The sequence below is a fragment of the Leucopleurus acutus genome (genome assembly GCF_964270905.1).
Source record: "Leucopleurus acutus genome assembly, chromosome: 15".
Lineage (NCBI taxonomy): Eukaryota > Metazoa > Chordata > Mammalia > Artiodactyla > Delphinidae > Leucopleurus > Leucopleurus acutus.
Window position 1 is genome coordinate 22,198,772 of NC_139157.1, and position 25,245 is coordinate 22,224,016.

General features: G+C 37.8%; 1 protein-coding gene across 1 annotated transcript in view; it reads right to left on the reverse strand.

The window, feature by feature from the left end:
- ADGRG6 (adhesion G protein-coupled receptor G6) overlaps positions 1-25,245 on the reverse strand; it is a 134,380-nt gene that overhangs the window by 2,939 nt on the left and 106,196 nt on the right. The window contains exons 19-24 of the mRNA XM_082856103.1: positions 20,841-20,968; positions 19,641-19,909; positions 18,367-18,463; positions 15,954-16,237; positions 4,047-4,148; positions 3,255-3,407 (exon numbers count right to left, since the gene is read on the reverse strand). Of these exons, the coding sequence (XP_082712229.1) occupies positions 3,255-3,407; positions 4,047-4,148; positions 15,954-16,237; positions 18,367-18,463; positions 19,641-19,909; positions 20,841-20,968 (1,033 nt within the window). The remainder of the gene's footprint in view (positions 1-3,254; positions 3,408-4,046; positions 4,149-15,953; positions 16,238-18,366; positions 18,464-19,640; positions 19,910-20,840; positions 20,969-25,245) is intronic.

The following is a 25,245-nucleotide window of genomic DNA, read 5'->3' on the forward strand; positions in this document are numbered from 1 at the left end:
GCAAAATATTCATGCATTCAAAGAAGTAATAAAAGTTTACCTGAATGATCCACTTTTGTTGAAGGAATGCTCTTAGAAGACATTATCTACACCATAAACATATGAATCAATGCCAAGAAATAAACCATCTAGATATCCATGATGCTATGCAGTGACTTTTTGCACACCCTGAGTGACCCAAGAACGTCAGCAGTTTCACTGAGAACTGGCTAGCTCGCAGAAGACCCTTTGTACGTCAGTTGATCGGAAACTAGAATTTATTATACCGTGGAAGTAACGTCATACAGCTGACTACATCCTTATACTTGTTGACAAAAACCCATTTAACCCCAAGGATTTTAAAAGAAACAGAAAAACATTAATGAATTCTTAAAAAAAAATACACAAGGTTTTGAAATAGTTGTTTTCCTTAGGTACCCCCATTTCTGCAATTCATTTTATCTTCTAGTCAGTTTTCCCCATGATGCTTACTATTTCCAAATATTTTAATACTTCCAAAATGTCCTCTGTTCCAAATTATGTACTTTGTTACAATCTTCTTTCGCCTTTTAATAGTGGTTCTTTAGGCCAACTATTAGCTGTGTTAAGAGGAAAACAATTCAATTGGTCTAATTCCTATTCATTCACAACTAACTTACAATGCATTAAGTATTTGCATTTTAGAAGGGGAAACAAAATGAGTATCTGATTTTAAGGCTGATTAAATAAAGTAAAAAGTTCACTTATTATAAGTACAGTTGAGCCTTGAGCAATGGCAAGGGTTAAGGGCACTGACCCTCCTGCACAGTTGAAAATCTGAGTATAATTTACAGTTGACCCTCTGTGTCTGAGGTTCCTCTGTAGCTGCAGTTCTGTATCCACGTATTCAGCCAACTGCAGATCATGTACTACTATTTGTTGTTTTTACTACTGAAAAAAGTCTGTGTTTAAGTGGACCTGTACAGTTCAAGCCTGTGTTGTTCAAGAGTCAACTGTACAAGATGTTTTGTGCCAGGGAACTACCAATTAGGTAGAATTATCTATCTCAGACTATATACCTGTTATTAATTTTCTTACACAGGTGTTTCGAGCAGGAGTGCACAGACCTCTTAATTTTAGGCAAAACTGTTTGTGTGCAGGACTCAAAGGCTGCACTCAAAGGCTGGAAGAGAGTCCACAGCTTTTATTCAATTCCCCAAAATGTCCCTGACTCCAAGAAACTTTAAAAACTGCTGTACTAAGCTGCTCCAAGTTTTCAGATCTTTCTTTACTTAACCTTGGAATTAAAAACCTCAGTAAACATTCATACTTTTTTTCCACAGTGCTATCTTGAATCCCAGGCAGTGGGGACCCTAGTGGCACAAGCAAGGACATGTGGAAGGATTCAAATGTACATACGGGTCATTTGAAATTCAAATGTTTGCAATGTGAACATTTATAGACACATTGCACAAATCACTCCCTGCTTGCAAAAAGCTAAATATGAATCTTTTTGGTGTCATTCGCCTTTGCCTACATTAATTAGCTCAACAAATACAAAATTTATTTCCATTATCCTTTTAGAATCATCTTTAATTAGGAAAGTGCTGGATGCTGAGTGTTGAGAGCTGATTGCTCGAGGTTTAATTAGTATTTAAAAGTAGCATTTCTGCTATTTTCAATTGAAATTATTAAAGGATTACACCTTTTCACACTGCTCACTGGCTATCAAGGACTGCAAAATAGTCTTCACAGGCTTATGTCATTTTATTTCGCTTCACTTTGTTGTCCTTCATAGATTACAGTTGTTTTTTTTTTTTTTTTGCTTCCTTCTTTCATAAAGTATTTTTTTTAACATCTGTATTGGAGTATAATTGCTTTACAATGTTGTGTTAGTTTCTGCTGTATAACAAAGTGAATCCGCTATACATATACACATATTCCCCATATCTCCTCCCTTTTGCGTCTCCCTCCCACCCTCCCTATCCCACCCCTCTAGGTGGTCACAAAGCACTGAGCTGATCTCCCTGTGCTATATGCGGCTGCTTCCCACTAGCTATCTATTTTACATTTGATAGTGTATATATGTCAATGCTACTCTCTCACTTGTCCCAGCTTACCCTTCCCCCTCCCCGTGTCCTTGAGTCCATTCTCTACGTCTGCGTCTTTATTCCTGTCCTGCCCCTAGGTTCGTCTCTTTTTTTTCTTTTTTTGGATTCCATATATATGTGTTAGCATACGGTATCTGTTTTTCTCTTTCTGACTTAATCTCTCTGTATGACAGACTCTAGGTCAATCCACCTCACTACAAATAATTCAATTTCATTATTTTTATGGCTGAGTAATATTATATTATATATATGTGCCACATCTTCTTTATATTTTTTATAAATTATAGTTTTTATAAATTGAAGTTTTGTGGCAACCCCGTGTGGTCAGATGACAGGATAAGCATTTTTTTTAGCAATAAAGTACTTTTTAAAATTAAGGTGTGTACATTTTTTGACATAATTGTATTGTACACTTAATAGACTGCAGTATAGTGTAAACATAATTTTTATAGGCACTGGGAAACCAGAAACTTTGTGTGACTCTATTGCAATACTCGCTTTATTATAGTGGTCTGAAACCAAATTCACAGTATGTCCAAGGTCTGCCTGTATTTGCACACTGTCTTCAGGATTGTTCATATACATGCTCAGTGTCAGAAAGTGTGATCATTGTAAATATCATGAAGATTCAGTAGATGAACAAAGACACGGTGTTTCTCACCATCCTGTATCACCTTCCAAGTATGATGCTCCCTATTTCATACTTAGTCAGTGACTTGAAGAGCAATTGCCAATAACTCTTCCAATGGTTAAGGACTTAGGTATTTTTTTCTCTTTTGACTGAGGAATAATTGACATATATCATTATATTAGTTTTAGGTGTACAACATTATGATTTTATATTTGTATATATTTCAAAGGACTTAAGTCTTAACTGTAACATGTAAGCTGGATGGTATTTCTTTCTGTTCCCCTGCCAACTTGCCAAGTAACTTTCCTACTATGCTGAAATAATCTACAACTCAATTTCTGTACTTTTTCAATAAAAACACATAACTTTTTAAAACAAGAGACCATACCTTTTAAGGAAAATTAAGTTTTAAAGCAAATGAAGTTACAGAAATATTCAGAGTTAATGATATTCTGGCAATATAGATTCAATTTTGTTTGCAATATTTTTTAAAAAGACAAAATATTCACAAAGATGTCCCAGAGAACATCTTTACCATGGCCAGGGTGACTCACCGGTGTGGCTATTCCTTTTGAAGTAGGTGGTAGAGCTGTATTTAGACTTGGATGTAAGGTAGGTTGAGTTAGAGCCAATGGAGCTTGAGGACAAAGATTTTCCTAGATTATCAGAACTCTTCTTGATGATATTGGTAGCTGTCTTACTCCAGTCTGAAAGAAATGACATCTCTCCATGAGTCTGCTTTAGGGGGAATATACTCTGCCCTGAAGAATCATCACCACATTATTTAAGTAACTGATCCAGAGCATTAGACGTTCTGACACGCTGGCAGTGACTCACACAAGAGACTGACATGTCAACAATAACAACCTGAAGAAACATAAAAGTTTCTTACTTTGACCCTATGTTTAAAATTATACTTTAATATATTAAGGGTGAGAAGTAACCACTGGTGGTTAAAAAAAAAGTAAGATTCTTCTTCCGGGATTTTTTATATTGAGAAAGATCTCTTTGCCTAATAATGTAATTAAAGACTTCAAAAATATGGAAAGGTATGTATGGTATAGTGGATATATGAGTTGTTAAATTAGACATGAAACCTTGGGCAACTCACTTAACCTGTCTGGAATTCATGCTCCTCCTTTGCAAAATAGGAAGGTCAGGCCTAGAGCCCTCAGATCTCTTGCAGTCCTAATAATCTAAGACTACAACTAAGCATCTCTATATACACTGCCTTTACAGCTTGCTACCACTGGGACTGGGTTGCTCAGACCACAGAAAACCAAAATGACAAAGGTTTCTAACTCCTCTCCGATGTAAGGAAAACGATCACCAACATGCTCCTTTACCTGAGTTGTCTGCTAATCGAAATCGACCACAGCAGAGGTGCCGTCTCCACTGCTTCTGAACATTCTCCTTCATAGCACAGTGGAAGATAAATATAAATAAGCCTGGGATGAAAGAAAATATAAACAATTAGGCCAAAGGACACATTTTTAAAGCTAAACCTTACACAACATATGGATTTATTTTAATTTAAATTTTTTTACATCCAGATCACTAAGAAACAGATCCTAAGGAATCTTTAGGTATGCAGTAGATGTTTTAATCCTTTAGAACAGAACACGGAGGATCAGATAAAACTAGAACGATTACATGGATCTAATTCTGTCTTTGTTTTGTTTGGTATTCGTTATGACTTAACCTAAAGACTAAGCTGAAATAGGCAATATTCAATGTAAGAGGCATTTATATTTCCCTTATATCTGTTTTAAAATTATGTGAAAACATTTCACAAAATTTAGAAAAAAAGAGAAAACTGAAAACATCCATGAGCTCATCATCTATTTCAACTTGTATATTCTAAGCTATTTTATGTAAGCATATTATTGTAAGTTTGGGCAATAGAAAAGTGGTATTTTTACAAGTCAAAAATGGGCCCAAATCAGCAAATGCATGTGGCTCCACCTGGCCTGCTTTAGTTTCTCAATACTTTAATGCAGAAATATTTCTGCATTGTCAAGTGGTCTTCATATTTAGTCACTCCCTGCATCTATCAGAAACAATTGTGTCACTCGTGCTTTGGGAGCCACAACCCCTTTTAACTTCGCAAGGCGTTTGCTTCTGCCTTTTTATTCTCCCTTTGCTGCCTCAATTTCTCCCTCTAGTCCTCCACACTTGGGCTATTCCCATTACTTACAAGCATATTCTAGTAACTCTCTTTTAAGTAATGGAACAAAAAATTTCTCCTTTGAGCCCCAATCTTCTTCCAGCTTCCACTTCTTCATTCCCTTTCTCAGTACAACGTGAAATGGTTAACTTTCGCCATCTCTACCTTATCTCATTTCTTTTCTTCTCAACTTGCTTCAAATAGGTTACTATCCACAGCTACAAGGCCACTACAACTGCTCTTGGGAAGGTCACAGGGACTTCCCTATTGCTAACTCAGTTTTCATTCCTGTTTTACTAGACCTCTGAACAGTATTCAACACAATTGACCATTCTCTCATTTTTGAAATACATTCTTGGTACCACTTTCTCCTAGGCGTCTTCTTAATTTGCTTCCTGGTCTCTGTAGCACATCCCTCGGCTTTACTTTTAAAGGCTGACACATCCATGACTCAGCCCTGGATTTCCATCTTTTCTACGGCTACACTGTCCCAGTAGGTACTAATCATGCTGTATAAGTACCATACACTACTTTTTATATGTGCCCCCATTGCCTTCTCTCCCCACCACCACCACCACCACCAGGATTCCAACCCACACTGCTTGCAGGACATCTTCATTTGGCTGCATCTCCATTTTGTTGCATCTCACACCCCTGATATTCTGAATAGGAGTCTTCTTCATCATTACCCTCAAAGGAACACATCAAACTCATTTCTGCCCAATAATTTGAAGGCTCTTCCTTTAAAGCTTTCCCTAACAGGTTCTTACCTGTCATTCAGGCCTCAGATCAATTGCTAACTCCTCAAAAAGGCCATCATCAACTTTTTATTTTTTATGTTTTAGATCACACCCTTGCACACACCTATTTTCGCTATAGCACAGATCATTACCTGATATTCTTGTATTCCTAATTTATTCATTTATTTCTTTGCTTAACTGTCTCTTGCTAGTAAATAATAAGCTCCAAGAGCACAGGGATGTTTTTCTATCCAGTGTTGTAGTAGCCATTCCCAGAATGATGCCAGGAACTAAGCGGGAACTCCATAAATGTTTGTTGAATGAATGAATAGTAACCATGATTAATCGCTCATCTATTCTACATGAGTTAATTGAATACTTACATGTACATCTGAATGTCTTAAATGTATTTAGGGGTAGGGGCTTACACTTACTTAGAAGGTGCTCCATAAATTCCTAATGAAGTTACTGGTTGAAAATCATTACATATGTTGACTCATAGAGGAATGCCATTATGAAAATACTAAATTTTGGTCACTGCTTTCGAATAGACAACTAGCCTATTAAAACATTCCTGGGAGGGGTTTCCCTGGTGGCGCAGTGGTTGAGAGTCCGCCTGCTGATGCAGGGGACGTGGGTTCGTGCCCCGGTCTGGGAAGATCCCACATGCCACGGAGCGGCTGGGCCCATGAGCCATGGCCGCTGAGCCTGTGCGTCCGGAGCGAGGCCCACGTACCACAAAAAAAAAAAAAAAAAAAAAAAAATTCCTGGGAAATTCAAACACATTTACCTCTGAGAAGTATAAATAAGGCATTCAATGACCTAAGTAGTATTAGTCATCAGTAATAGTACCATTTTATTTATTATTATTACTATATAATTTTATACAAATTTATTTAAGTAAAACACTTATTTTATTATTATATTACTAATAATACTTTATTAGTAATAAAATAATTAGTGAAGAAAATATATCCTAGTGACCTAGTTATTTGTCTAAGATGATATCAGATAGGATAGGGGAGTTCTAATTTTAAAAGAAAGCTCTAATAAATATGAATCAAATTTCATTCATTCAGAAAATACACACCCACACACACCCCTCCTGAAAGTCCCTGTGCTGTGGACAAGGAGGGAAGCTGGGTTGTCTTGTCTCCCGAGCTGGAGACAAGAAATCGACTTGCAGCCTGGCCTGGAGCTCGGACGTGACAGGTCTCAGAGTGGGAGAAAGACTTTGCTCCACACTCAAAACCCCTCAGAATCAGGACCTGCAGGTGGATCTACCTTCCCAGGTACAGGATAGACACTGGGTTCGGACCCCATCTTCACACTCTGACTAAATCTGATTGCCTTTCAAAGCCTTCCTCACGGACAAACCCCCAAGTCCCTAACTTGCTTGCTAACACAGAAAATCCCTTTAATAAGCACACATGTTCTGTAACACGGGTAGTGTGAATACCCAAAGAATATATAAAATGTGGATGGGTTTCCCTTTGAGAACCTTTCAAGTCTTTAAGAGGTGGTGGCAGTTTCAGAGTAAAGAGAGCAGAAGGCATGGAAGCTTGAGGTGACGTCATCATAGGTTACAGATGAAGGAGTCTGTGGTTGGAGAAGGAATCCTTTGCCTTGGCTTGACTCTATTTTTGTGAACTGGGACAGAATTTGCAGAATTTGTTGTTGGAGGTATTTTTGTCCTACAGCTGAAAATATAGCTAACCACGTGTTTCTTAAACAATTGTTTAACAAACTCACGTATCAGAGCTGTAAAAGATTATAAACTCCAATTAAGGACTTTGGTTCTAAGGCATCAATCCTGGCATTACTCGCTCTCGGGTCCCACACTGAGCAAATGATTTTCTTTTAGCTGAGGCAGAAGTTGAAAATTTCTAGATGTTGTTTCCCTTAACACTCAGAAGTTTTTATAAATGTCATATATATCGGAGGAAAAACTTCAGAGCATATGTCTGGTGTTTTGAGGACACTGGAAGAGACCTAGTTCTTGGATTTGCTCCTTTGGCCTTGCTGGGATATTAAGATGTGAATTATTTTGAGGCTCTGATGCTGACCACAGTCACATGGGAGTAGGTTAAAGCCAAGAAAAACTGACTTAATAAAACAATTTTTTAGATTGTGCAGTGCTGCTCTGTATCATAATTACACAGCATTAGATGACACTGCCTACTTTTAAGCAACCTGTAAATATACAGGCATCCACTAAGTTTAAGAGACACGTATATAAATTAGATTTAAAATCTGATACATCTCCTCTAAAATTATTTGATTGAAGTCATTTACATGCTCTGTCTCCCACTATGAGTTGTGATGCTATGGGACAAAAGCAGATAATAGGCTTGAGAAATTAGAATTCTCTGGAATAAATATATTTTAAAATTCCAAGGTATTATGCAGATTCTTTAGCCGTGAGGTATGTTTCCATTTTAAATTAGAATAGGATTCTCATAATAGGTTATTTTACTATTTGTAGTAACTAGCCCTTTTCACATGAATTTAAATCAGTCTGGCAATAAATATTATCCCAAGATTATTTTAGGACAAAATATCCCTCTTAGAGTTCAGCTGTGGGAAACGTGGAAGGTATCCACATCTGGAAGAGCACACATGCCGTATGGAAAGAAATTCTGAACACTGCAAGAAGGAGGAGTAGAAAATGCAGCAGGAGAGCCAAGGGCACTTGGAGGCCAAAGTGAAAAAACAGAGGGCTAGTCCCTCTTCAGTCTTGAGGGTTTTTTTTTTTTCCATCTACTTACAGATTTTGGTGCCAGAGCAGCACTTAAAATCACAAAACTTTAAAGAGTTTTACATTGGCATCCAAGGGAATCTGTTTGATTCTAATCCCCAGCTCTGCTCTCTTTCAATGCTCATTTCAGTCAAATGTTTCCCCTTTGAGAATCTTTATATAAACCCACGCACCTCAAAGAGGCTCTTCATACCACCTGGAAAAATATGCTCTTCTAGTTTTCTGGAAAGCTGTGACCAGGGACCAGAATAATTGGTTTTTACTCCTCATAGCGCCTTACAGCTTTATTTAACTGACCAAGGAGTAGGGAACATTGCCCATAAAAGCTGGACGCTAAAATGACTGAAAAGATAGAAATCAGAGGCAAAGTCACTGCTTCATCTTGACAGGCTTGTGCTAGTTTCACAATGGCCCTTTTGGGGTGAATTTTAGCCCAGAAAATGACCACTCTGATGAATGTAAGCCAGTTCCTTAGCAATAGTTTCTTCAGGTTGATAACTGCTTGGATTCTTTATCTTACCCATACAAACCCAGATTTTATGCTAAGACAAGAAAAAAAAGTTAAACTTTCTTTAAATGAACAGATCCTAACCAGTTCTCTACCTGCTCATCCCTTGCCTTCCTTTAACCTCCATCTTTCACTAACCAGAGGTTTCTGCTCACTTTTAAAAATAACTTAGACCAATATATGAATTCAAGGTATCTTAATTCTCAGCAAATCTTGCAATTTTCTCAATTAAAATAAATGGCCTTTTCCATTGTGATGGAGGAAGGGCGTTACAGGCATGTGGGAAAGAGGGCCTGTCTGTGAGTCCTGGTAGGAAGGAAAACATAAGGAATTCCACCTCGCCAGGCCCTCCTAGAGAAGCACACCAGGGGCCAAGCCTGACTCCAAAAACAAGGAGAAGGGACACCCAAGAGGGTGCTCTAAACCTCTAAATGTGGAGTGAGAAACACTCTGAGAAATCTCGTCAAGTAGTGGGTTTGAAAAAAAAAAAAGCTTCCTTTTAAAGTACTGGCTTTATATCCAGACTGTATGGGCTTGTGTTTAATCTTGGTCTTTATAAGAGCTGTTTAACTATTTATTTAGGAAAAATAAAGATATCCTTACATTCAATATTTTGGCTAGGAATTTGGCTCCCACATAGAATTCATTCTCTTAGGTTGAGTTTTGGCAGAAACATGTGGAGCAAATGTAAAACAAGTAGCCAAAAGGATGTTCTCAGATCTCTAGCCCGATTATCAAAAGTTTTTAAAAAACTGCCCAGGAACAGCTTCCCTTGGATTTGAAAATAAATGCCATACTGTAAAATTCAGGGAAACATGTATTCTCGTCCTTTTACTGGTCTACAAAACCACTTTCAAGAAGTCTGGTGAAGGAAAACAAAACAAAACGAACGCCTTAGGTGCTCATTTCCTAATGAGTTCTTTACCAGCCAAGGGCCATTGACGCTTTCAGCAAGGCTCATCATCAATACATTCTGACAAACGACCTAAGTTGATTTTTCTTACCCTGGATAATAAAGATCCAGAAACACAATGAAGGGGAAGACTGCAGATACAGATAACTTTTCAGACTGTGAGATGGAATCAATCAAGAATTAATCAAACAAGGTGTTGGGGCAGAAAAGGATACGTGGTCTCGATAACTGATCTTTGACAAAAACGATCTAGATAACTTCTGAGCTTCCCAGCAAGCCTAAGTCCAAACCTTCCAACAGCTCATCTGTTTTGTTGTCACACAGACGTAGCCAGCTGGCTGCTGGGCTGGGGAATCTCTAGAGTTTATGACTCTCTCTGGGAACCTCTTGAATCCTCCTTTCATTCGACAAGGTGCCCTTTAGAAAATTATTTCTCTGTGGCACAAAATGCTCTGCCAAAAGATGAGTAATTTATTTCCTTGCAGTGTGTAATGTCTCGGCCAACATGATGCCATTTCAGATGCTAACGGGTTTAAAGGTGGTTCATCTCTTTACCTTGGCGCCGATTCACCGTGTGTGTTATACATGTGATCGTGGCCCAGCTTAACCGTCAGGAGGCTCCTAACCCATCATTTTATTTAATTTTCTTAGTTTACCAATAGGATTAAAATAATAATGATAAATACATTTCTATAGATGGTTTTTGCTGAATAAGGGTAAGAGAGTAAATTTCCATTTATTCATTAAATGTACATTTATTAACAATTTTTTTAAAAGGACATAGAGACTCACTTCCTAGAAACTTTGAAATAAAAAGTTGAAAGGGCAGTAATTGGTTTTATTTTTTTGGCTCTTGCTTTGTCATCTAATAATGTGCTTTTCTGTTTTCATATATGCTATGTAATAAATAGTACACTGATCTTAGGTAAGTCATTAACTCTTCTAAGCCTGTTTCTTCATCTGTAAAATGGAGCGAATACCCTTTTTCTTGGGACCTACTTTTCAGATTTGCTACAAGAATTAGGTCACAGATGTTGTGTGAAAGGCTTTAAACCACAATGCACTATGCAAATATGTTATTTCTGTTGCTCTGGGTATCTTAATGTTACTGAATGAATTAATGGCATACATGACCTCTGAGTAGACTGATGATACCCTTCTGTGTTCGCCATTGCAGCTTCTATTTGCACAACCATATGCTGCATGGTATTATGCTGTCATATATACGTACAGAAGATGGGCTGATTACCCCCAAAACAATCAATATTGTTTCACGTGCATGGAAAACTAAAGTTGAAGATTAAGCTCTCAGTATGGGGCTAGACTTTAGATCCTGATGAACTTGTCAAGAGAGTTAAACCTCTCTCTATATTGGAGAAACCTAATCTAATCAAAAATGTCAAATACTTTTGTACGGTAATGAAAAAAATATACATTCCGAGATACTGTTCATCGTTTGTATACTAAGCAGCAATGTGTACAGGCTGCATCTCAGAGCAATAAATCAATCCTGCAAACACATCAATATCGCCAAGGGACACAGATGCCCAAGAGGACTCTGGCCAAGATCTTCTCAGCAACCAGAGAATTGCCTTTTACTTCTTTAGGATGAATTACATTATATTTCTTGAAGTACAGGCTAATGTTCTCAGGCATGTGAATTATGACGTACTTTCATCAAACATCTGTTCTCTTTTGAATAGCAATTTGTATACCATATAATTTTCTCAAGTTGTATTCTTTAGAAAAAATTAAAATTTCTAATAAAATGATTTGTCACTTTCATCCTGGGAAAGCAGCAAAGGTAGTAAAAGGAGTTAGAAACATAATTGTGCCTCGTTAAGAGAAGGTATGTTTATCTTTTCATCTTAGAATTAAAAATTCAGTGAAATGATTAATATATAACAATCAAATGAAGTAGGTAAGAAAAAAGAACAAAGCAATATACGGTGGAAAATTAGAAAATAATAAACTTGGTTTAAGCCTGGATTCGAGTGACTTCATTTGCTTATTCAAGTAGGTAAAATTTTAGTTAGAGCCACACAGACTATAAGAATTTTATCATAACCAGTTACCATGATTTTTTGGAATTAAATTGTATAATTATAAGTGTACCTAAAAAATAAAAATTCATATAAAAATACATATTGAAAATAAACAAAAATAAAACATCTAAAATAAAAATACATATATAAACTTTAATATATAAGCTATACAAATATATGAGTACTGACATAGTTATACATGTATATGTCTTTGTACACACACACATACATGCATACATGTATTCCTAAGAATGCTGAAAGATAAAATGGATTTTTAACATCTTTGAACAAAATCTTTAAAGACATACACAAAAGTGAAAAGAAATCTGTTAGCAAAAGCCACTCCTCTGATACACGTGCCCTGACACCACTGCTCAAACACATCTTGTCCTCACAGGTCCCACCTCTGTAACACTACAGGGTGACTTGTGACCTTGCTGATTTTAAGATGTTCAATTATAAGCCAAATCTGAGAAGATTAAAATTTACTTTGGCATAGTTGTAGGTTTCAGAATATTGCATTACATTATAAACCTTTAGCCATTGCTAATTCTTATAATGACAGGCTTCAGTTCACTACAATATCGCATTAACATGAAGCTTTCTTATCCTAATCACTGCAGAAAAATAAGAGTTTAATGACCAAGCCAATGATAAGTGTTTTGCAGTAGCACGCTTTCTAAATTTCTCTTGACTCTGCTCATGTATCTCTAGCTCCCCCATTCCCACCATAGTCTAAAACACCTTACCTTACCTGGACCCTTGCAATAGCCTCTCATCTACAGTCTCTATTGGGCTTCTCTAATCCATTCTCTACATTATGTCCAGCTTCATCTTTACAAAATGTACATCTGCTCATATCAAAACCTTTCAAGGATTTCCAATTGCCCTTATGAAGATCAAAACAGAGAGCCTCCTGGTCTAGCCTTTGCCTCCCTTTTGTGTCACACCCACTGCTCTGCCACTCTCCTGCTCTTTCTGGGTTCTCAGCTTATATGGTCTTTCTTTTAATGCCTTGAGTATGTGCTATAATCACCAACTACAGCAAACTTTTTGCACACGAAGTGCCCTCTACCTGAAACAGTTTTCCTCACTCCTACTCCCACCTTTCACCTAGTTAATTCTTATTGATCCTTCAGATTTCGGCTTAGACATCATGTCTTCTGTCATGTGCACTCTCAACACCACCATGTACACTTTATACAGTGACATATTGGATTAACCTTAGTCTCTCCTACTACAATATAAGCTCCATGAGACAAAGGGATCAGGTCATGTTTTTTTGGTGGAATAAAGAATACTAGAAAGAAGTCGACACAACGTAGTTCACCTAAGTTCAACATGCATTCACCGAATTGTTTCTTTAAACTGTCTACGTTCTACATGCGTCTCTTAATAAAGCATATACCTTTAACAACCAAGTCTCTCATGGAAGGTTCTGAAAATGATGCAAATAAAAACCATTAAATGGCTTTCCATAGTGTCCTCTGAAGCTTTTGTACAAGGCTGGCCAGTAAGGAATTGTTAGACTCATGTGCTCTGTATCACTGTCTTTTAATTTACATTTCCTTTTTAGGAGGTGTTTTTGATATCATTGGATGGGCAGAAATCTGCTCTGAATTTATATCATTTAAAATCAGCCTTAAAAGTCAGTGATTTATGAAGAACACTCACTCTATGATGGTTTACAACATTTTTCCCTCCTGAGAGAAGACCTACGCTGGGAAAAATAAAACACCCCGATTCTCATTAATGGAAACAGAGCTGAACAGACAACTGTAACTGTTGAAGGTTGCTGAAACTGCCAGGAAATTCTAAAAGCAAAAACAAGGTTGGGCTGGCAGATTAATGTGCCTTTCATATACAATCCTGAAATATAAAACCATGGAATTTTCTAATGTTAATGGACATTTTTGTCAATATTTGTCTAGGCTCTTTTATGTTGTGTATGATAGAAGAGATTAAAAAGAGGAAAACTCACTTTACAAAGGTGGATCCCAGTGCAGAGGTATTCATATGCTACCTCTTCAGTTTCCAACTTCTGGAGGTGTACTTGAAGCTTATTATTTTATTCACTAACGATAATGAGCCTACATAGTTCCTCTGTTATGGGAGAATGAATCTGAATAAAATTTGCTCAACTAATTAATGCATATTTATGCTGGAGGAGTCTCAGATTGAATTTAGGCCATCCCCAAAGCCCCTCCCTTCTTCATCCACCAAATCAGTTACTGATTTAACAAATAAATATTGAGCACCTTCTAAGTGACAGGTTTTTCTACAGGAGCTCATGAGCTAGTGGGAAACGTAGGAGGAGAAGCAAAACAGATATGTATGATACAGAGCAGTAAACACTCTCCTGCAGGTAATACAGACTTTTCTTAGAACACACCTGTTGGGAGCTCCTACCTAGGCATCTCTCCTGGTGAAAAGCACAAACCTGATTTCCACACTTTCCATCCCAGCTCAGATTTGTTCAACTTTAGTCAGGTCTTCCTTTCCTAGACACCTTCAAGTGTGTGACCAGTAGCTTCAGGTAAGCCAGTAATACTGCCCGGCTCAAAAAGATTCCAAACTTTGTCACCTCATTCCTACGGGAGTGTGGGCTTCATGGAGCTTCCAACATTAAGGAGTTTCATCAACAACACAGGGTATATCCAATGTCTTATAGAATGTTATTGAGTTTTCAAAAAAATACTTTATGTTCACTTAAGCTTAAAAGTTAAATTCATCCTAAAAGGGAACCCTCCTACGCTGTTGGTGGGAATGTAAGTTGGTGCAGCCACTATGGAAAACAGTATGGAGGTTCCTCAGAAAACTGAAAATAAAATTACCGTATGATCCAGCAATGCCACTCCTGGGCATATACCCGGACAAAACTATAATTCAAAAAGATACATGCACTCCTATGTTCATAGCAGCACTATTCACAATAGCCAAAACATGGAAACAACCTAAATGTCCATCAACAGAGGAATGGATAAAGAAGATGTGGCACATATACACAATGGAATACTACTCAGCCATAAAAAAGAACGAAATAATGCCATTTTTAGCAACATGAATGCAACTAGAGATTATCATACCATGTGAAGTAAGTCAGAAAGAGAAAGACAAAAACCATACGATATCACCTACACGTGGAATTTAAAACACAACACAAATGAACCTACCTACAAAACAGAAACTGACTCACAGACATAGGGATCAGACTTTTGGTTGCCAAAGGGGAGAGTGGGGAGGGAGAGGGATGGACTGGGAATTTGGGGGTGGCAGATGCAAACTATTACATTTAGAATGGATAAATAACAAGGTCCTACTGTATATCCAATCTCTTGGATAAATCATAATGGAAAAGAATATTAAAAAAAAGAATGTCTGTATGTGGATAACTGAGTCACTTTGCTGTGCAGCAGAGATAGGCACAACATTGTAAATCAATTATACTTCAATAAAAAAATTTTTTTAAAGTTAAATTCATCCTACAGTACACTAGGGTAAGTGTTACGGAATCTGAAGCATGACAGTAGGCTCCTTGAAGGAAGCCTTGTATTTCTGAACAGAGCAAGCCATTTGTTAGATTGTTGAATTGACTGCCATATCTTATGAAAAAATAAGCATTTCTGAACTAGATTGTTGGTATTTTTTCTGAAATCCAAGGAACCAAGGAATCAAAGTGAATTGCTCTGTCCCTGCACAGAGTCTAAAGATTCTTCTGGCCAAGAGCACTACACCCACATGGTTCCATGGAGAACACCAACACTCAGCAAAACTGTAAAGAAAGCAAACTTCATCTGTGCCTCTCTTTACACCTCCCATTGGGCACCTCCTTGCCTATATCCACTCATGCAACAACATATATTTATTGAGCACCTACTATATTCCAGGCATAGTTCTAGGTGCTTGGTATATATATCACTGAAAACAAATAAACAAACTGATGTTCTACCTCTTCTCTCTATTCAAGGTCTTTTTCACGAGTACCCACCCTGTGCCTGGAACTGTGGTCAGCACTTGGGATAGTGACTTAGAAACTTAGCATGGCATCTGTCCAACAGTGAAGCTCTTTGCAAATATGGTAAAATTAGAAAGGGAAAATGGTGCGGTTACCATTTATCTTACCTTGTAAAGAATTGAAGATGGAGAAAAGGTACATGAAAGGGACATTCAAAGGTCCCCAGGCAAAGAAAGCAAACCCCCACGTCATGCCCAGTAGAAACGTCAGGCTGACCACACTGCGCAGGTTCCTTAGAACCTCCTCGCGTAGCGTCCGGCTGCTCCTTTTGCCATTCCTCCCGCAGATCTGCACCATCACCACAATGAACATGGCGACATTCAGGAAAAACATGAGTCCAAAATACCCGGCACAGGTCACATAAAATATGACAGGATCTTTAATCCAACAGCTTAAAGGAGAAGAGACAAGAAAGAACGAGATTTATCATCAGCTGTTTACCTAAGACTCCTCCTGGCTAAGTTTGGGCTTCTGCAGATTTCATAGCTGGGCCTTCCTCAAATGCCTTTAGAAAGTCACTTCATTTTCTTGGGCCTCAGTTTCTTCCTCAATGTTTACATAGATTTTTGTTTTTGTTTTTTGCTTTGTTTTGGATAGTCATCCTCTTAATACCTAGTTATTTAAGTCAACAGTTAAGAAAACAAGGTGGTTTCCTGAACTCTGACTTGGCATGAAGACACTCTGTTTGGCTCACCCCAAATCATGTCTACCCCCTTTCTCTTATGCGCCTGCACTCCTGAGGGTGGGAAATTTTCTCAGTCTCCATTGTATTTAAAGGAGGGCCATGTGGACATGGTTCTACAAAATGATAATGGAAGCAGAGTCTGCTAAGGGATTTTTTACACCTATTCTTGACAGACTCAGCTGGCAAAGCCCTTATTCCTTCTTTCTGCTTCAAACATGAATGCAAGCTCTGCAGCTGTAGTCATCATCTTATATCGAGGAAAGAAAGGCCAAGAGAGCTGTAGAATTGCTGGTCCTAACATTTTCAGCTACAAAATTAATGCCAGTTGTTGCCTTCTTCCAAATCTTATCATGTCTTATCATGTGAGAAGAGTAAATCCTACTTATTTAAGACACACGTAATTGTGGATTCCATTACTGTGGACAAAATAATTCCTATTAATAGAATTGGCTTAGTTGAGGCAAGACCTTATTGTAGAACGCTGATATTCTTATGCTGACACTTCTCATACACAATTAAAAGGTTTACATCAATAATAACATCCTTATGAGATCAGGAAGGATACACTTGATATTCGGAATGATATAGATTGGAAAATAGATGAAAGTAATTTTAAAGGGAACTAAGAGTAAAATTAAAATACTGCAATTTGTGGATGCCCCAGTGCCTAACTAATACTATGGAAGTTCTTAGGTACCAAAAAATATTAGAAGAATTATTTAAGGCAATTAAATTAATCTTAAAATTCGAATGTAAGTGGTCATCATTTTGGTTGTGTCTTTCACCGTGGAACACAACCTTCACAAAGGCAAAAGCTGTCTTGAACATCTTTGAGTCCTATAACCTGATTCCTGGCATATAGTAAATGCTCAATTAATGAAAGTTGTTGCTGGCACAACAACTTAATAAGTCGTACTTTAAAGTTTTATAAGAGTCGACTCACATACTTTTTAAGTTCCCTTATTTAGAACATATGTATTGACTTCTACTTTTAATATATCTTATTTTAAACGTCTCCCAAATGACACTGCTTGTCCCTGGAGCTAATCTTTCTTTCCATATGGAAGTTCCCCTAGAATCTGAAATTCCTGACCTAGATCCTTTATTTCCCACTAGTTCTCGTCGGGGCTTTGGACTGCTACTTTGGAAATATAAACGGGAAGGCCAAGAGGAATGGAACAGAATTGGATACTGACTGGATATAAAATTTTTATCCATCCATGAAATGTGCACAGAAATGTGGCATCACAGTCTGGAGTAAACTCTTTATTCATTCAGTAATTCATTCAATCAACAAATAATAATATTGAGTACCATGTACTACATAAAATACAAGAGAACTAATTGCCAAAACTGAAGAGTTTAAAAACCTTAGCTTCAGTGATCTCACAGCCTGAAGGGAATTTTCCAAATTATTCAAGATCCACTCTCTCCACTTCCACACAACACTCATATTGGCACTGAATCCTTCACTGTCCGATGCTGCTACCTAACTCTCTCGAAGATGTGTGTGGTTTAAGGAGGTGGGAGTATTACAGAATCTCCTCAGATAGAATAGGTCTTCTGTGTCTAGAAGATAGTATCTTACACTTCTTCTGAATTCCCCCCGATGAGAAAGCACAACATTAATATGGAAAAGCAGCTCACACAGTTCAGAGCATTCAACTGAATTCATCTGTGGTGTAGCAGAGACCTTGGCAAAGACATGCAAGTACACTTTAACCTTCCAAAATAGAAGCTCACTCACTATTGGGATGGAAACTCACACTAAACTTCAGCAAACAGAGGATATATACTCATCACAAATAAATTCCCAACAAGCTTTTATTACTTACAATTCATCACCTTGTTCTTTTCCATAACTCTCTTTTCCATAAACTTCATTTTGGTTTCTGCTTGCTAGAACAATGGACACAACTAAGGCAGGCAGACCTGTTATAACAAGATCATGATAGAAACAACTTTTCTGAAGCATCTGTAGACTGCTTTATAAGACTGATAATGGCAAGGGGGAAAAAAAGAAAGAAAACACTGCATATCATAGAATCAAATTTCTTAGAACAGGCAACTTGGTTAAAAACAACAATAAAATCCCTTTTGTGGTGTGAAACATCCAACTTTAATTAGAAACAATCTAAACCTACTCTTAAATGAAAGATATTTAAACATTTTGTTTGCTTACTGGTACCCACTAGATACCAGGACCTGATTTATACTGTATGCTGCACCAGAAAATGTAGTTTCATTAATGACACCTGTCAGACTGCCTGAGTTCAGGTAAGAAGGTAACTACAGCTTCATTTTGCCCCTTTCTATAGAAAGAAAAGTCTTTAGAAAAAGTTGGGGGGAAAACAATGGGGACATAAAGTCTTTATAGTCTTTTCTCTCAAGAGGACCAATATAGTATTTCCATGTACATTTCAGTGGGGAAACGCTACACCACCTGAATTCCCTGAAAGGTGCTTTCGTTGCCTCTAAGGTGGTACTAAACACCTTGGAAACATCTCATTTCTACATGGCTATCTGAAAAAGAGATTTGTGAGAAAGCTCGAAAATGCCTGGCCCAATACAAAACCCAGATAAAGGAGCCCAATTAGAAGACTGCAAACAGGCTAACACAGCTGTCCATGTGTGGCTGCGGAATCATGGTAAGAAGCTCAAAGCAAGAATTCTGTCAGTATTCTGGTTGCACACACAAAAATAACCTTCTTGCTCAGGTTTCCAAGACATGGGCATGTGTTTAGGGCGGGTAGAGTTAGGAGTCTGAGCTGGCCTTTCTATTTTGAAATATAATAGAAATGCACCACTGTCTGCCAGCTGCCTCTTCAGACTTGCGTGGGCTGGCTCTGGACACAGGAAATAAGGTGGTGGTGACTCAGGAGAGCAAGGGTTTTTTCCCTTTACTCCTGACTTTAGTGAGGAATGTTGAACAGTTTTTAAAAACACCATTCTGAGGAAGCCCCTTCCTTAGGTTATGTACATCACATCCACATCATTCACAATTTTGAAGTTTCTTTTAGCAGTGCTATTCTTTCAAAATAGGATTTTCCTATGAGAACCTAGTGATTTCCATGATGGAAAAAAAGAAAACAAAATTTAGGAGGCTTACCCCAGCCAATGATGCAGAATTTCAGTATGTATCGGCGAATGTAAGTGTTAAATACTTTAACCAGAGCAATGTACATATGAATCGCTTCTAGCCCCATCCACGTAAAGGTAGCTAGAAGGAAGAAATGCAGCAGGGCTGCAATGGCCGTGCAAAGTCCATCCACATGAAACGAGGTGATCCAGCCATCCAGGAGGAAGAGGAGATTCAGGAACAGCAGGGCTGTACTCAGATTCATCAAGATTTTGGAGGGATAATCCCTTCGTAATTTTCTTATAAAGGACAAAAGAAAGATATATGAGAATAATATTGTAAATAAATCTTTTAAGCACAGGCAGTAAATTCGTACCTTATACAGCTCTGCAATAGCCTAGGTAGTACCATCTTTATGACATGGTTCCACTAGGAGGAGGGCTAAAGATATAGGAGTATTTAGCAAATTATAAAGACTTTTTTAAACACTAATTTTATTTCAAAACTGTTTCCAAAATTTCTACTTGGTTACAACAGATTGATTTTTTTTGTTTTGTTTTGTTTTGTTTTTGCGGTACGCGGGCCTTTCAGTGTTGTGGCCTCTCCCGTTGCGGAGCACAGGCTCCGAACGCGCAGGCTCAGTGGCCATGGCTCACGGGCCCAGCCGCTCCGCGGCATGTGGGATCTTCCTGGACCGGGGCACGAACCCGTGTCCTCTGCATTGGCAGGCGAACTCTCAACCACTGTGCCACCAGGGAAGCCCAGACTGATTTTTTTAATCCAGGAAAAATTTTAGATTTACAAAAAATGATATCTTTGTTGAAAAGCAATTTCCCTAAAATTTGTTGAAGTTTCTTGATTTTTAATAAGGTCAGGATCCTTTTTTTTTAAAAAATTTCCTGTTTCAAAACCAATTTTATAAGATTTGTGAAGCAAATGTTTTCATCTTGTACCATGTAAAAAGCATTTCATACAATTGTTATTTACTTAAATGCTAATCATCTCTAACAGGCTTAAATACATTTTAAATAGAAATATAGTAACTATAAATTAAGATTCTAAAGGTGGGAAATTCGTGATATATCTTATAAGAAATCTGAACATTAAAACTGAACCACTATACGTGATTCACAAAGTGTATATGTGTTTTTAAAAGCTGAGGCAATTCTCTTATTCACATTCTGGGACAGTTAGCTCTGGACTTGGCAGACAGAAAAAAAAAATACTTACTCAAAAGCAACATATGTCAGGAGGGTAGCTGCTGAAAAAATAGCAGATATTCCACACCCAATATTGGTAATGAAGGTGAGAACTTTGGTGTTTTTTGAATCCAACTGTGAGGCAGTTCCTTGAAGGTCCTACCAAAAACATGAGAAGCAGTTGTAAGAATCTCTCTTTTCATGAAAACGGTGTTTTGTTGTATTAGAAAGGTCACTGATGGCACTTAGAATCTCAGCTCAATCTTAGGGGCTAAAAACAACAGTGTAAATCAGGACATGCGTACCTCGTTTTATTGTGCTTCCCTTCACTGTACTTCGCAGATACTGCATTTTTTACAAACTGAAGGTTTGTGGCAACTCTGAGTCAAGCCATTTTTCTAACAGCATCTGCTCACTTTGGGTCTCTGTGTCATACTTTGGTAATTTTCACAATATTTCAAACTTTTTATTATTATTATATTTGTTATGGTGACCTGTGATCAGTGACCTTTGATGTTACTGCTATGATTCACTGAAGCTCAGATGATGGTTAGCATTTTTTAGAGCAATAAAAATTTTTTAATTAAGGTATCTACATTGCTTTTTTAGAGATAATGCTATTGCACATTAACAGACTATAGTATAGTATAAACATACTTTTATATGCACTGGGAAACCCCAAAATTCGTGTGACTCATTTTCTCTCAATATTTGCTTTATTGCAGTGGTCTGGAACTGAACCCATAAAAAAATCTTTGAGATATGCCTGTACTGGAATTTCCATTTATTGCACTCTTGTGGATCACTCCATGAAACAAAAAGGTAGCATTATTTGAGAGAGTTGCACATTTTTTTTTATCATTACCCTGTTACCCAAGCTCTTTGCACATCAGTATAACTAGAAGAGCAAAACCACTGGGGCCCTAACAAACTGGAGAGGAGGTCATTGTCATGCATAATAAACGACCAGACCCTTCCTATCGTTTGCAAGGCTAGGGACACAAGTGAAAATGGAGGCCACCATGGCCCCGTGACCAAGCCTCTAGGTGGGCCCTGGGTTCTTTGATTGGTAGGGAGGGGCTCAGCCGAGACAGCCAGAGGCTGGCGCTGGTGTGTGGCTGCCCAGTCAGAGAAGAGTGCTGAGGCTCTTACTGTGGTCATTTCAGAGCTAGGTATGTATCAGGTGGGGTGGTCTCTGTTTTTTCTTTTTTTGGTTTGTTTTTTCATAAATGAGAAGCCAGCAAGAGTTTGGGGGTCATAGTTTTTTGATACCTATAGACCTGAAAGGGTGCCACTTAAAAGCGTTAGGGGTTGTTGTGAGGGGAAAAAGTCAACATTTTCTAGCATGTGAATACGAAGCCTTAATTTTAATTTCACTGTGCAGAGGGAGGCAGACTTGCAAAGTCCAGGCCTGGTAGGAAAATCTTCCTTTTCTTCCTTAAATGTAGAATTGGGTTAGGGATAAATCTTGAATGAAGACCAACCACTCAAGCCTTGGTTGGAGGAGAAAGGCATCTCCATTATGCAGATGTTTGAAAACGGAGCCTTCTTGGAGAAGGGACATATTCCAAAAGGAATATCTGGTTTAAACTTTTAGGTCTTAAACTACGAAAAAAAGTTTGTGTTATAAGTTTTCATTCTATAATGTTAACTTTCTTTACTTTTCACCAAAATGTCAATAAAATCTGCTACTGAAACAAAGACCTCCAGGAAGTGGTATCTGTATGAGTGTACGTGTGTGAACTCATGAGACGGGGCTCAGTTCCAGGTTTGGCGGAGGCAGGGAGGAGCTGGTAACAGGTTCCCTGTAACACCAAGAAATGCACAAAGTGATGGAATTCAGTGGGCGCAGAGACTCAGGTCAGAGAGGACCGTCCCTATCCTCCTCTCCCGGGAATCCCTGAAAACACTGGGAGGAAGTGGGACTCCCACAGCACACGGGATGGGGTTTGAGTCAGTGCCACTTGACTCACTGGTAGCTTTTACCCCGACCAACATTTCGGTTCCTCCAGGATTTGACGAGGTCAGAGAAATATCTTGGGAACCTCCAAAGGGCTTGTCATTGCCTCTTGAAAAACCTACGGCTCCCATTTAGATGAGGCAGTATACTTGCAAGTCACAATTAAAGCCACAATTTAAAATGTAAATTGAAAAATATAATGCTGTTCACGGTTATACATTTACACACAGTTCTCATGCTGTTTTATACTTTTAGAGAATGAAGAATATGAAAATATTGATTCCTCTGATTTAGCCAACATGAGAATGTACTAATGTTAAAAATATGAAAATCAGCTTTACTACAAATAAATGTAGCAGAGGATATGAAATTTTTCATACATTTGTAGATTAGAAGATATAATTATGAATCTGGGGTATGTTTTCAAATTTCTCATATGGTGAATGTGTCATGGGGCAAGGTAGACTCTGGGAATATCTTACACAAGTGAATACAGAGTTTATACATCAAGAAAGACTCTTAACAAGGTTGTGGTGATCTGGAAAAGCTGAAAGGATATGGGCACATCACCAGAAAAGATAAATTCTGGGAAGTTTTTCTTCCAGAAGTTTAGAATCTTATAAAAGCAGCCGCAGTGGAAAATGGAAAAATAGCACTGAAAAATGCACCTATCCATATACATGTAAAACTAATTATTTAATCAAATGACAACAGAAAGAGTAATATATAATTACAAACTCATAACAACATTTAAACAAAATTGGAAAAACTAACCATTCAAAGTAACAGGAAGCCAAACCTTGGTTACTTATAGGTCATCTCTGAATAGTGACTGTGTTACTGTTATCTATTTATCTAATATTAGACTTACGACACACACAGTCATGCTCAAACACACATGCAGTTGAAATAATTCAATGAATTACGCTAAAGCTTACATACCTGAAAGATTAATGATGCAAAACAAGTGTTTTATGAAAGAATGATGCTGTCACTTTTCAGAAAAAAGAGAGTATGGAAGAAAACTGAGGGTTTTATTTTTAATTACTTAGGGAAAACATGCTATAGTTTAATTGTTCATTTTCATGGTCTGGCAGTAAATGAAAACATTTATATTTTGGGAAAGTTAAGCTGTTTTTTATGACTGTCCTCTTTATTTTTTTTACTGTTTTTTTTCCCCAGCTTTATTGATATATAATTGGTAAAGAAACAATTGCACATAATTAATGTATACAATTTGGTGAGTTTGAACTTATGTATACACTTGTGTTAACATCATCACAATCCAGGTAATAACTATATCCATCGCCTCCACAAGTTTCTTGTGTTCCTTTTTCATTTGCTTTTGTTTCTGAGGTAAGAACACTTAACGTGAAATCTACCCTCCTAACAAATTTTTAAGTCTACAATACCGTATTATTAACTATTTTATATAGCAGATCTCTGGAACTTACTCCCCTTGTATAACTGTAACTTTATATGCTCATTAAACAACTCCCATATATCCCTCCCCCCATCCCCTGGTAACCATCGTTCTATTGTCTACTTCTATACCTTTGACTATTTTAAATGCCTCAAATAAGAGGAATCACGCAGTATTTGTATGACTGTCCTCTTTTTAAATGACTTGGTCTTATCCCTCAGAGCTTTAAGTACTGGATTGTCAGGAAAATTACAACGTGCACGGTTGCTATATGACAATGGCCATTTACATAGGCCAGGTAGATCCATGAGCCCAATCACTGCATCCCACAGTTCCTCGCTGCTTCTTCCAGTCCCACAGGAAGTAGCTGTAAGATTTAAGGGACGGGATAAACATATCTTGATGTCTGTGATTCGAATTCGAAAAGCTTTATTGCCTCGGTACACATTACTCCATCTCCCAACTAAAAAATAAATTTGGTTTGATCCCGCTTATGGAAACTATACAGAAACAAGGCTCTGTTATGATCTGGAGGGGGTACTTCGCACCAGGGAAGTGTCTGCAGACACACAAGCATATCAGGTTATAAGGTAAAGGTGTAAGTCTGTGGATGCAGTCGCACAAGTGGCTGGTTGTAAGGTGGCTCTTGAAAATTTGGTGGGCTGAAAAACATATCAACGCAATCTAATTTCTGCTTAAAACTGTAGAACAGGCTGGCTAATGAGATAAAACTAGGGCCAAGGGAAAGAAATCAGGAAGAAAGAAAGGAAAGAATGATATGAAGGCCTAGTGGTGAGTGAAACCATCATCTCCATTGCAGGCTTGAAGCCTCTGTGCTATCCTAGTCACTAGTCTAGCCTAACAGGCTGTGATCTCTAGAGAGGGATTGCAGTCATTTGGGGGTAACAATTGGATCACCAAGCACAGTACCTGGTACAAAGTAACATTCAAACATACAAGTGATAACATATTATAAGAAAGAAATTTTGATGAAATTTTTCATAGCACCCTTCCATGTAGTAAAACCTGACATTTTCTTCCTCTTTAACTTTC